Source organism: Sminthopsis crassicaudata, chromosome 1, assembly GCF_048593235.1.
Source record: "Sminthopsis crassicaudata isolate SCR6 chromosome 1, ASM4859323v1, whole genome shotgun sequence".
Taxonomy (NCBI): Eukaryota; Metazoa; Chordata; class Mammalia; order Dasyuromorphia; family Dasyuridae; genus Sminthopsis; species Sminthopsis crassicaudata.
Genome location: NC_133617.1, coordinates 578939356 through 578953360, shown reverse-complemented (window position 1 = coordinate 578953360; position 14005 = coordinate 578939356). Strand labels below are relative to the sequence as shown.

The window sequence follows — 14005 nt, the reverse complement described above, 5'->3', positions numbered from 1 at the left end:
GGCAAATCACTTAACCCTATTTGCCTACGTTTCCTCATTTGTAAAATATTAATATTTTTGAAATCACTGAAATCAGAAGAATGTTGAGTTAATTCATTCAAAATTAGAGATATACTTTGGCACTCATTCTACTCTAAAACCTAAAAATCACAAAATTTCAGAACCCAACTCAGCAAACTGATGGATCACTGTACAACAAACAAACAAGCAAACCAAAGGCACCTTATACATTCAATTTCAATATCAAGTAAATTACTTCTACTATGATCACTCTGTTAATATATAAATAAACAAAGGATCTACTTTATGGACTTAGCCATCCTTTTTTTCCCTAGTTCCAGGCAGATCCCTGCTGTTTCCCATTGCTTAATTATCTTTTTAAAAAGTGTATATGTTGCTCAGTCAATAAAGTAGCCAAAAAGATAACTATTTTAGATCTCATAAGAAAACAGGCACTTTTATTCCCAAAAACTTTTTTCAAAAGACCAAGCTCTGTTGATTTAAGGTAAACAAATTTGCATTGGAGAAAATTATATTTTTTAACCATAGCAGTTATTACATGAATAAGAGAATTGAAAGCACAAACTGAGCTCCAACCTCAGCTAGTACAAAAAATATCAAAGGCAGAGATGACTAGGCTTGAGATACTTTGCTGAGGCCACAGAATCCAGCGGCTATAATAATAGTTCACATTTGTTTCATATACTTTATCTTATTTGAGCCTAAAAAAACAACCTTGTGACATAAGGACGCAGAATTATAAGTGAGAAATCTAGAGTTCAGAAAGGCTGACAGACATCCAAGTTCCCACAGGTAATTAGTGGAAGGATCAAGATGAAAAAATATAGTGTTACATAGACAAGTAGACATACACGCATGCACAGGTGTGTACATGTGTGTACATATATGTATATATGTACATGTGTGTGTACTTTAAAAGATGATGGAGAACTACACTTCCACCAAAAATATTATAGAAAGAAACTGTTAAACTACACTTAAGTCCCAAAGACCTTGTGTACCATTTCAGGGGTAATAAAAAGGGTTCTTCCCCATAAACCAATCTCCCATTAATGCCTCAAGTTCGTCTAAGAAAGACAAACAAAACCTTTCAGGCCAAAGTTAGAACTAAGGCTTAAGGTACCATTTCCAGAGCAGATGTAAGCAGATTGAAATTGATTTCAAGGTGAAAACTCTATGAGATCCTTATTTAGTCCTTATAGCGGGAAAAATATCTAATAGATACCTGTTCACACAGGTAACTTATAGAGCAGAGTTTGAAAAGTACAGAAAATTTAATTTCATTAGGGTGAATAAGACACGAACACTACAATAATTTTGGGTTTTCTTGGCAAATATACTGAGTGGTTTGCCATTTCCTTCTCTGACTTTTCAGATGAATAATTATATATATATATATATATACATATATATATATATATACACACATATATATAGCTATATATTATTGTATATTATGTATAATATTATGTATATTATTGTATATTATGTATACATATGTATTCATAACAACACTTTTGTGGTAGAAAAACATTAAAAATAAGGAGGGTGCTCATTAGTTGAGGAAATATTGGATATATTGGAATATATTAGCATTATTATTATGCCGGAAGAAATTATGAAAAAAAAGCATTCAGGAAACATAAGAGATTTTATATAAATGAATGGATGAATACAATGTGAAGGACCAGTAGAAGAATTATCACAATGATTACTGTAATATGAAAGAAAACATCATTACAAGATATCAACATGCTGAGTAATTCAGAAGTTAATTATAACTCAAGTGAACTAAAATTTTACCTCTCAGCAGAGAGAGAGTATGTAAGTAAGGCATATATTTATCAGATAAGTAAATTGAAGCAGAGTTAAGTGACTTGTCCAGGGTCACACAACTAGGAACTATCTGAGGCTAGATTTAAACTTGACTTGTCCAGGGTCACACAACTAGGAACTATCTGAGGCTAGATTTAAACTTGTCAAGTTAAATCTTCTTGATTCCAAGCCCAGTGCTCTATCACTGCACCACCTGGCTGCCCAAAGCTTAGGCTACACTATTCCATTTAATATAAGGTAGAGAATGTTATAGACAAAGAACAAAATATTCTATGAAATTTTGATGTGTGCTATATTTGGAATAAATAGTTGGAGGTGAGGGCAGTGTCATGCTATGATCCCTATATCTCCCAAACAAGATATTTAAAAAGTGAAAGATGAAGAGAGGTTAAAAAAAAAAGACAAATTTTTAAGAATACTAGTGATAAGTGGTAAAGGGAAGTGGGGAGATATAAATGAATTATGACATAATCAATGAAAAGCAATGAATATTATCTGGCCACCAAAATGTGGTTATATAGAGATGCTGCCTGTGCAGGAGAAGTAGAGAGAGAGAGAAAGCCCACCTTTATGTCCTATTTAGTTAGCCCTCTCAGTGAGACCTGTGAGCATAGACTGGGGACTGCTTTTCCTAGAAGTTTCTCCTCATACTATCAAATGCTCTCCTGGAATACCTATTCCACTGGCTAGACCCACAGCCACCATAGGCAGATACTCATTGATCTACAAACCACACACACACACCCCCAAGAGCTGTCAAATAACTACAGCTTATCCCTTAGCAAACCAGTTAAGCCTTTTGAGTTAAACATATTTTTGGATTTCTTGAACTCTTAAGGAACCTTTACATTTTGCCTATCTCCAATACCCATAAATTACCTATAAGCATCAAGAAGGCATGTCAAAATATTAGCCTAGTTATACATCTTAAATTACCTAAACTCCCATTTTGTTTTGTCTGTTTCACCAAACCCTTTCTTTGGGTGTTTTACAATGAAAATAAGCTTCAATAAGCCTTAAGCCTTATACACACACACACACACACACACACACACACACACACACACACAGAGTTCTTTTATTAGCAATGTGTTATACCTTGAAGATAAATACAGGATCAATCTTGTATATCTTAAAACAAACTTTTAGAAAATTCATACACATCTTGTTTTTCTAATTGACTTAAAGTTACACTGACAAGGATAAATAGTTAAAACTCAGCATTTAATACTAGGCTTACTAATACTAAAAAGTATATGTAAGTACTTGAATTAGATAGTTGATGATGGCTTAGTGTTTTTTTAAGGATCTCAATTCACCAGACAAAAAGACCTTTTATTTTTCCAGTTTCATTCATCAAGATTTTGAATATACTGTTAGGAGAGAGAAAAGGCCCTTTAGCCCGAAGCTTACTGGTGGAAGACTTACATAAAGAGGCACTTCACGGGAGCTCAACTCCATTATTTCAGCATCTGCAACAAAAACAAGTCAAAGAAGTTACTGAACAAGGTATCATGGAACAGGTCAGCAAAGTCTCTTTCAGTTTACTCCCTTAAAATATTACAGTTGTATATTGGATTATTTGCTGTCGAGGGGAGGAGATGGAGGTTTTACAAGGATGAATGTTGAAAATTATCTTTGCATATATTTTGAAAATAAAAAGCTATTACTTTGATAAGAAATGAACTTGATAAGAAAAAAATTATGATAAGAAAAGGACTACAAGCATTAAATAAGCAATAGGAAAGTAATATTGTAAATGAGAATTTATTTTAGAATTTGTTGAAAATTTGCTAAGAAATTATAATTTACTATTAGAATTTGTTAAGAAATGTTGCAAACATTTGGAACTATGCCCAAAAGGCTATCAAACTCTGAACACCTTTTGATCTAGCACACCTTTTGAGTGTCTCTACTGGGTCTGTACCCCAAAGAAATCATTAAAAAAGGGGAAAACCCATATGTGCAAAAATGTTTGTAGCAGTCCTTTTTGTAGTGGCAAGGAACTAGAATTGAGTAGATGCTCATTCAAGAATGGCTGAATAACTACATTCACAGCTTGCAGAAGCTTGACAAAAAGAACAAGGAGAGCCCAGCTGTTACTAGGGTTGAGCTTGGCTACAGCTTCATCCTATAGAAGAAGCATCAGGCTTGATGGTAGCCAAGGAGACCTCAGAAACAGTATAGAAACTGAGGGCTTTTACACAGAAACAAGTACCACCTCAAATTCAAAACCTAAAGGCAGAGGCCCCAAAGTGTTCATTAAAAGAGTGAAGAAGGCAGGAACATGACCACATATGAAAAAATGACTTAAATCTCCACCTGGCAGGAAAGTTTCTTCTCCCTTTACTTCAACTTTCCTTTAGGATTCCAAGTAATTATGTCCATTGCCAAGGAAAAAGATTATTGTTCATTCAGTTGTGTCTGACTCTCCATGATCCCATGGACTATAACATACCAATACTATCATTAGGTTTTTCTCAGCAAAAATTCTGGAGTGGTTTGCCATTTCCTTTTCCAGTGAATTTAAAAGATACATGAATGCTTTTCATTATTTGCTGAAAAGAACTACTTCTCTGACGAGAAGAAACTGAGTCCCCCCAAAATTTGTCCAAAGAGCTTTTAAATGTCTGAAGTGGTTTCTTATTCATTTCTTCTGTCTCCAAATCCAGGGTTTTCTCCTCTATACCCTCCCTTTCTTATTACAAAACAATAATGACTTTTTTTTTGTCCCCTTTCACTAAGAAATTTAACTACATATAGAAATTTATTGTCCCTAAAAGAGTAGTGGAGAAAATTCAAAGAGGAAAAAAAAAGATAGATACACTCAGTATTTTTTTTACTTTATTTTTTTTCACTTGAATTCCCCTTTCACTACAGAGAGCAACAAGTTCTGAATTCATGTGTAGAACTGAATGACTAATCCAAGAAATTTTTACTTCAAGCTTAAGAATAAAAGAGAATTTTATATTTGCTAGACAAGTTACAACTGGCTGCTCCTCGTGCATTATCTCTCTGCCCTAAATACCAGGCAGAGAGGCCCCATTGCACTTCATTATTTTGTAATAATAAATTTTCCATTGAGATTTATGAAACATATTTTTTAATGTAGAAGGTGACGCTGAAAATATTTAGGATACTCTAGAAAAGCTTCATGCTGGTATAGCTTTTTTTTTAAAATAACACTTTAGTTAAACTTACATTTTCCTATACAGTTTTCTTTCCAAAGGTTGTCTGCCTGGTCCTGAGAAAAAGTTTCTAGTACAAAACTTTGGATTTAGCCATATTCTTGATTTACAAAATTTAATTTGGTTCCCACAAGCAAATTCTGACAAATTCTGAAATATGATATACAACAGCATATAGTACTGTTGTTGCCAGTTTATAGTACCAGTCATATTGAACATTCATTTCTTTGTTACAACATATAAAATGAAATATTAGAACATTCTTGGCAATAAGTATGAAAAGGAAGAGTATAAAATAATACTACAAAGTAAGAAGGAAGGAAAAACTTTAGGCATTTTTATGTCCAGACATAGTGCTAAGCACTATATATATAAATCTCATTTGATCCTCACAAGAGATGGGTGCTATATTTATCCCCTTTTTACAGTTGTGAAAATTGAGGCACATGGAGGTTAAGTGGAACTGATCAGGGTCAGTCACATCACTAGTAAGTGCCTCAGGTCAAATTTGAATCCATGTCTTCTGATTTCAGGCCCAAACATCTATTCTACTGCACCACCTAGCTATCTCCAACTAGATCTGACATAACCCTGTGCAGAACAAACCATTTCTTTGTTTTTTGAAAGGCAAAGCTTCTCACGTTTTAACATTCAAACAAAATACAACAAATGATCTTTAAGAAGGAAAAAAAATGAACTCAAGCTTGTGGATCCTTGTGCATCCTAATCATTCTTTGTGCTTAATAACATGCTCCTATAAAAACCAGCACATTGGAGGTCAAAAACAAAACAAAACAAAAACAAAAAACAAAAAAAACAAACCTGGATTCGCATGCCAGTGCTGCTAAGTTTACCAGCTTTTTGTCCCTGAACAAGTAAATTCACCCCTTTCACTATCTTAGGTTCCTCATACAGTTAGGAATTAGACTAAGGGATCCTTGAGATTTCTTCCCACTAATATAGGAAATAACGTTAACCTGATCAAGTCATATTTCACATGTTCAGAAAGACATTCTCTTGTCCAGATAAAATACAAATCTCAGGCAGTGGTCCTCAAACTTTTTAAATAGGGGGCCAGTTCACTGTCCCTCAGACTGTTGGAGGGCTGGACTACAGTAAAAACAAAACCTCACACTCTGTCTCCGCCCCTCAGCCCATTTGCCATAACCCATCGGGCATCTGGCCCCGAGGGCCATAGTTTGAGAACCCCTGATCTAGGATAAGCAAAATGATAAGAATTTTAGATTTCCTTTGCTTATACTATCTAAGGAGAAAGAGTAGGCCAAAAAAATTAGATAAAATGGTCAAATGTTTGGTTAAAAATAAAAATGAGACATTCATAAACAAAGTAGAATGAAAAAGACAAAAGATTTGTGTAAATAAACAAGCTGATGAAAATACCAACAGTCTGCAAAAAATATTCCTCTTATTAGAGCTACTGAACCATTCAGACACACAGAGCTTAAGATAAAATGAACACTGAACTATATAATGAACTCTGATTATGAGGAGTTGCTTCAAGATTAGAAAAAAATAAAATAATATCAACTGTACAATAAAACCTCACTAATTCAAATTGGTCATGAGGAATTAGTGCCTGGGCTAAATTAGAGATGGTAAATTTTAACAGAAACTCCACATTTTAGTTCACAGAATCACAAACTATTAAAAAACAAAACAAAACAAAACAAAAAAAAGCTTCTGCCAAATCCAACAAGTAAATAAGTCATATGTAATTTTCAAACTATTTATATGGGAATATTGTGCCAAAAACTTAAGATCTTGAAGTAAATTAAATATGCTCCCACTGCAATCTGGTGCATTATTGCCGATCCTTCCTCAAAGTTGGTACAAAAATCAATCAACAAATACTTTCTGAGTTAATATTGTGTACATACATGCACATATGAAAAGTTCAACATCAATGTAAAAGAAACTTCACAAGTTTATAGGATAGGGACTAAATATAATATCATTTCTATAGGGAATACTTGGATAAGAAAACTTCCTCTACCAATAATAGTTGATATTTACATAGTAGTTTTAGAGTTTACAAAGTGCTCAGTCAACCTTTATCTCATTTTATCATGATTAATTAGCAGGTAATATAAAAGAAGGAAGGACACTGGAAGTTCTTGGAAAGAGTTTGAATAAAGATATCCTTAGATAGAATCACCAATCTGATTAAATATGGAAAGAAATAATAAAAGATTGGTTCTAAGAAAAAGTCATTAGAGCAGAGTCAAAAAATTAATAATTTTCCAGAAAGCACTTTCAATCCAACTGAGGGAAAAGAAGCCAGATTTCAAATGGTTAAGGAAAGGATAGGTGATGAAGGAGTAGAAGTATAGGCCACTCCTTCAAGAAATTTGGCAATGAAGTAGAAATATAAGACTGTAACTGAGGTCGAGGGGGAGGGGGAGTTAGAACAGTAGAGTTAAATAAAAGGCATTGTCATTTTTTTCCCTGAAGTTAAAAGAGCCCTCTGTATATTTAGAAGAAAAATTAAGGTGAAATATGTCAGAGAGAACAGAATTTTGTTTCAGATAGGCTTTTAAAAATATAGGTAAGACCATTTAATGACGCTTATAATAGGGTAAATGTATTCCAGCTTGGAGAAAGAAACAAGATGAATGTGTCTTAAAAACAATCTTCCAGTTTATGATTCTATGATTTTTAACCCCACTTCAAGGGAATGCTAAGTACAATTTAATTATGTTCTCTGGAGAACTTCAAACAATTACGTTCATTATTTTCAAAATTCTAATTCCAATCATTTGTCTTTAAGATATTTAAATTAATAAATTTTAAAATTTTACTTTAATTAACCTGTTAACTAAAAAACATAATTTACGAGAATCTTGCATGTTCCTTTTTATTGACAGGTTGTTTCCTGTCATAAGTATGTTAACCTCCTTGAGGGCAGGCCCAATTTTTGTGCTTTCGCTTTTCTTTATATCTGATTTTCTCTCTTTCTGGTATGTTGGTAGATTATTAAATAATATTGTTCTTCTTGAGAGAAGCTGGGCAGACAAAAAATGAAAAAGACCTGCTGTCCAAGAGTTTATAATACAGTAGCAGCAATGATGTTATAGAAAGAGTGTCAAGAGACCTGAGTTGAATCCCAGCTTTAGTATTTCCTATGTGGGTGCTAGTAGGAAAGTCCCTTTGCCCTTCCCAATTATCTTATCTCTAAAACTAGAATCATACTTTCACTACTTATCAGTCAGGGTTATTTTAAGACAGGTATTCTCAATTGGATCCATGAACTTTAAAAAAAAATTCTGATAACTATATTTCAATAAAATTGTTTTTCTTGATGATCCCATGGTTTTATTTTACACAATTAAAACCATTTTCTGAGGAGAGATCTCTGGGCTTCCCCAGATTGTCAAAAGGGTCCATATTACAAAAAAAGGTTAAGAAACCTTGTTTTAAGGAAAACACTCAGTAAAGGTCAGAGAACACAATTACCTCTCAGTAGAGAAGTCAGAGAATGAAACTGCTTCTCAGTCTCCTTGTATCATCATCATCCTCTCACATGAAGAGATCCATTCTAAGTTAGACCTCCAATAGCTACTGGCAGGTGGCTCCCATATCACAATATATAAATGGGGGGTGAAGGGAATTATTATTACCTTTGGAGGATAAGGATATGCACAATGAACTACAAGTTCGCACATAATAAGTGTATAAGATTCAGAGGAGAAATTCAGACAGGAAGACATGACTTTCAGTTGGAAAACTGAGGACAAATTATATGAAGACAGGGATATCTGAGCTGGGTCTAGGTGGGTCTGGATGAAAAGAATTTCAGGAGACCATCATGTGGAGGGAGCTCATTCCAGGCAGAGAATAAAGCTTACACAAACATACAAAGGGAGGGGTTGGGGGGAAGAAGGGGAAAATTTGCAACAAAAGATTATGCAAGGATCGATGTTGGAAAAATTACTCATGCATATGCTTTGTAAAGAAAAAGCTTTAATAAAAAAACATACAAAGGTGGGAGAGATCAGAATATCATACATTTTGACTGGAAAATAGAGTGCATGAAAGGGAAGGTTGAGAAATAAGGTTGTAAATGTAGAGTGGAAATAGATAATATAAGGTCTTGAATGCCAGGCTAAGTTTAATGCTTTATTCTCTAGCTACTAGAAAGTTACAATCTAGTTTTGAGAAGAAGAACATGATTAGACCTGTGCAACAGGGAAAAAAATATGACATTTGTATGAAGGATGAATGGGTAAGAAAGATTAGGAGGAAAATAAATTAAGATAGTCCAGGCAAAAAGTGAGGAAGCTAAAAATGATTCCAGACTTAAATGATGTTTAGATTGTTTTGCTGAAAGTTTTTTTTCTTCTCTTTTTCATTCTTTGTTATAAATCATTGGGAATTGGAGGTAATATAAAAACAAAAACAAAAAATCAGTAAAATATTTAACCTAAAATGAAGATAATAATATGAGGGTTCTTTACAAAACTTAAAACAAACTATACAACTGAATTAGTATTATTCAGTTGATTACTAGAGTGAAGCAATGTGAATAAAAAGGTGAGATCAGATACCACATCTACTAAAGAAATAAAAATTTAAAACTTGGCAATTAACCGAACATAGAAGTAAGAGAGAAGAAATTGAAAGAACATGATTAAACAACAGCTTTTGAGTAAAATCTCTGAAGTTTTAGGGGACCATAAAATCAAAATAATTCAACCATGTGACATGGCAGACCACAAATGAAAATAGTTTTAATCTGAATTGTATCTGGATTAAGGGAGGTGAAAGTTCCATTATACTCCTGTCAAATCTGATCCATTTTACATTGTTTTCATCAACACATTTTAAGAAAGACATTAACTAACTGGAAGAACTGGAAAACATATCATAAATGTATCATATGAAGATCTATTGAAGGAAATGAAAATTTTAGTTTGAAAAAGAAAAAAAGTATCTAGGGAGCTTGAACATGACTGCTTTGAAAGGTATGCATGGCTGTCATGTGGCAATATAATTCAATTCGATCTTCTTGGCATCTAACTGCACAATTAGGAATAGGAAAGAAAAAAATCAGTTTTATGTAATAACTACACTAGTACCTCAGTATTCATACCTAACTGGTTCCAAAAGGCATGACAAGTGGCAAAAATGGCAAGTACTGAACAATTATTTTTTTTTCATGAAGAATACATCTCCAGTCTACAGCCTAACCATCCCCTCCCACCCAATTTCCCAAAGGGGAAAGTAGGGCTTCTAGCTGTGGAGAAACAAGCCTAGCCCAGCCAGATTCCTCCCTTCTTGAACTAACTCATTTTCTGGTAGGAGTGACCTTAATACTCTCCCCTCACCTGTCATTGTCTATCTAAGCTTTCTGGGATAAGAGGAGAGAGAGGATACTGAATGTGGGGGCAGAAGCAAGGGTCTTATACCCTCAGTGGTCTAGGGCTCTGGTTGTTACCAGGATTGCCAGGAATCGTGGATCCTCCATCACCACTTCTGCCTCAGACTGTGCTCCTACCACTGTTGCTGTCACCACAGTCATTATTTCTGCTCTTGTTGTTTCTCCTCCTGCTAAGCATGCTGGCCTCTCTATGCCCCTTCCAGTACTACTATTTTAGGAGGTGGGAGACTATACACTGCAGCTACATCATCCTACAGAAACAGCCTCTCAACTTGCCTACCAATACACACAACCTCAGCATCTTGAGCTCCAACCTGACAGTCCAGACCAAAGCTTTTGCTGCAGAGGAGCTGTCCACGGCCAAAGGTAGCAGTAGCTTGGCTAACCTCACATCCTTACTGTTCAACCAAGATAACAACCACATACAATGGGTACTGAGCAAGGATCAAGTGCTGAAACATTTTGTTCCTTTTTGAAATGCTTCAAATGACAAATTCTACAAGTTTTGAAGCAGAGGAGTCCCAAGGTATCTCCACACCTAACAATGAGCATTATCAAAAGTAAAAAGAGAGGCAAAGTTAAGATGATGGAGAAAAGGCAGCTACCTGCCTAAACTCTCCCCCAAACCCTTCCAAATACCTTTAAATAATGCCATAAACCTATTCCTGGAACAGGAAAACCCCCAAAAGGATAGGTTAAAATAACTTTCCAGCCAAAGACAACTTAGGTCAGCAGGAAAAATCTGTCAAACCAGGGTGAGAGTGGAACACAATCCAGCACAGACTCAGATGCAGCAAACCATGAGCAGGCCTTGGAACCCACTGAATCAGTAACTCTCAACTCACAAGTGGTAAGGGAATTGAACAACAGATCAGAAGAATATTATAGAGGTCTCTTTGTTGATACTAAGGCAGGATTCTGTTGCTTTGTCAAGACTAAGATCAGGATCACAGTCCTGGATGGCAATCCCAGAGTGAGGAGGAGCATTAACACACCAGAGATTGCAGCCACAAAGGATTGGGGACCTTTCTCACAGTTCCAGGACAGAAAAGAGTGCTTGTGGTCATTTATAGACCAAAACACAGACCAAAAGAAAAGTAAAAACCACTCCTCAGATCATATCAGATTGGAATAACTGAATACTTATTGGCACCCAGAAGTATCTCAAAACATCTGAAGTGTGGGACAATGCACCCTCCATCCTGGAAGCTGAATCCTGCTCTAACAGAGTTAAAATCAAGAAATAAGCTAGAAAAAGGAGCAAACAGAAAAAAAATCTGACCAAAAAAAGTTACTGTAGTGACAAGATCAAAAAAATACACTCAAAAGAAGATAGCAAAATCAAAATGCCTACATCCAAAGCCTTCAATAAAAATATGAATTGATTGAAGACCATGGCAGAGTTCAAAAAGTATTTTAAAAATCAAGTCAGAGAGGTAGTGGAAAAAATGGGAAGAAAAATGAGAACAGTGCAAGAAAATTTTAAAAAAAATGACTCAATAGCTTGATGAGAGAAACAAACAAACAAACAAACAAACTGAAGAAAATAACACCTTAAAAATAGACTAGGGCAAATGGTAAGTGAAGTACAAAATGTAAATGAAGAGAAGAATGCTTTAAACATGAAATTGACCAAATGGAAAAATAGGCATAAAAATTCATTCAAGAAAAAAACTTAAAAAGTAGAATTGACCAAATGCAAAAGGAGGTATATAAGCTCACTGAAGAAAATAATTCCTTAAAAATTATAAATTAACAAATGGAAGCTAATGACTGTGAGAAATCAAGTAACAATAAAACAAAACCCAAAGTATGAAAAAACAGAAGACATTGCGAAAAATCTTATTAGAAAAACAACTGACCTGGAAAATAGATCCAGGAGAGATAACTTTAAAATTATTCAATTACCTAAATGCCATGATCAAAGAAAATTTCCCTGTTATTCTAGAACCAGAGGATAAAATAGAAATTAAAAGAATCTATCAACCACTTCTTGAAGTTCTAAAAATAAAAATTCCCAGGAATATTATAGTCAAATTCTGGAGCTCCCAGGTGAAGGAAAAAATATTGCAAGCAGCCAGAAAGAAACAATTCAAGCATCATGGAGCAACAGTCAGCATAAAATGAGATTTAGTAGTTTCTACATTAAAGAATCAGAAGATTTGAAATATGATCATCAGGAGGACAAAGGAGTAGTATTACAACTAAGAATCACCTACCCAACAAAAATGAGTATAATCCTTCAGGGAGAATTGGATATTCAATCAATTAGAAGATTTTCAAGCATTCTTGCGAAAAGACCAGAGCTGAATAGAAAATTTGACTTTCAAATGCAAGACTCAAGAAAAGCATAAAAAAGTAAACAGATAAGCAAAATCATAAGGAACTCAATAAGATGTTTACATTCCCACAAGGAAAGATGATACTTGTTAACTCATAAGAATTTTCTCATTATTAAAGCAATTAGAAGGATTCTATATAGACAGGACACAAGTATGAATTGAATATGAAGAGATGGTATCTAAAAAAATAAAATTGAGAGATGAGAGAAGAATACAATGGAAGAAGGGGAAAGGAAAAGATAGAATGGGGTAAAATATCTCACAAAAAAGAAGCAAAAAAAAGTTTTTACAGTAGAGAGAAAGAAGGGGAGTTGAGGAGCAATGAGTGAACCTTACTCTTATACTCAATTGGTTATAGAACCAATTCTTACCCTACAGGAAAGTAGGAGGAAAAGGGGATAAGAAAAAGGGGGAAAGGGAAGGTGTAGGAGAAGAGAAGACAGATTGAAGGAGACAATAGTCAGAAACAAAATACTGAGAGGAGAGGAAGAGAGACAGACAGAGACAGACAGACAAAGAGAGAGAATAAACAAGTGAGAGGGAAATACTCCAAAGCATTCACACTATGAAAAAAATTTTGAGGTAACTTTCTCTGTTAAAGGTCTCATTTTGCAAACATAAAGTACCGAGTCAAATTTATAAAAATAAAAACTATACTCTAATTGATAAATAACCAGCATATGTGAACAGTTTTCAGATGAGATAATCAAAACTATCTATAGGTATATGAAAAAAAGTTCTAATTTTCTACTAATTGGAGCAATACAAATTAAAATAATTCTGAGGTACTATAAGATAGAAAAGGAAAATGACAAATATTGGAAAGTATTGGTGAAGTTGTGAACTAACGTAATCATTCTGTAGAAAAATTGGAATTATGCCCAAATGGCTATAAAATCATGCATATACTTTGACCTAGCAATAGTCTTCAAAAGAAACTAAAAAAATAAATAAATAAATGGCCTAGATGTATAAAAATATGTATAGCAGCTCTTTTCTGGTATCAAAGGGGATCCTCAATGACTATGAAGTGGCTAAACAAATTGTGGTATATGATTATAATGGAATGTGCTATAAAAATAATGAGCAGGATACTCTCAGAAAAACCTGGAAAGGCTTACATGAGTTGATACAAAGTAAAATGTACTGTGCAAAAAGTAACAGCAATATTGTAAGATGATCAGCCATGAATGACTTAAGTTGTTCTCAATAATCCAATG

At 34.2% G+C, this 14005-nt stretch overlaps 1 protein-coding gene across 7 annotated transcripts in view; it reads right to left on the bottom strand.

The window, feature by feature from the left end:
- The window catches only part of ARHGEF28 (Rho guanine nucleotide exchange factor 28), a 355588-nt gene that overhangs the window by 298847 nt on the left and 42736 nt on the right, over positions 1-14005 (bottom strand). For all 7 annotated transcript variants that reach the window (XM_074282270.1, XM_074282269.1, XM_074282264.1 and 4 more), the window contains exon 3: positions 3286-3329. In XM_074282270.1, the coding sequence (XP_074138371.1) occupies positions 3286-3318 (33 nt within the window). In that variant the 5' untranslated portion in view covers positions 3319-3329. The remainder of the gene's footprint in view (positions 1-3285; positions 3330-14005) is intronic.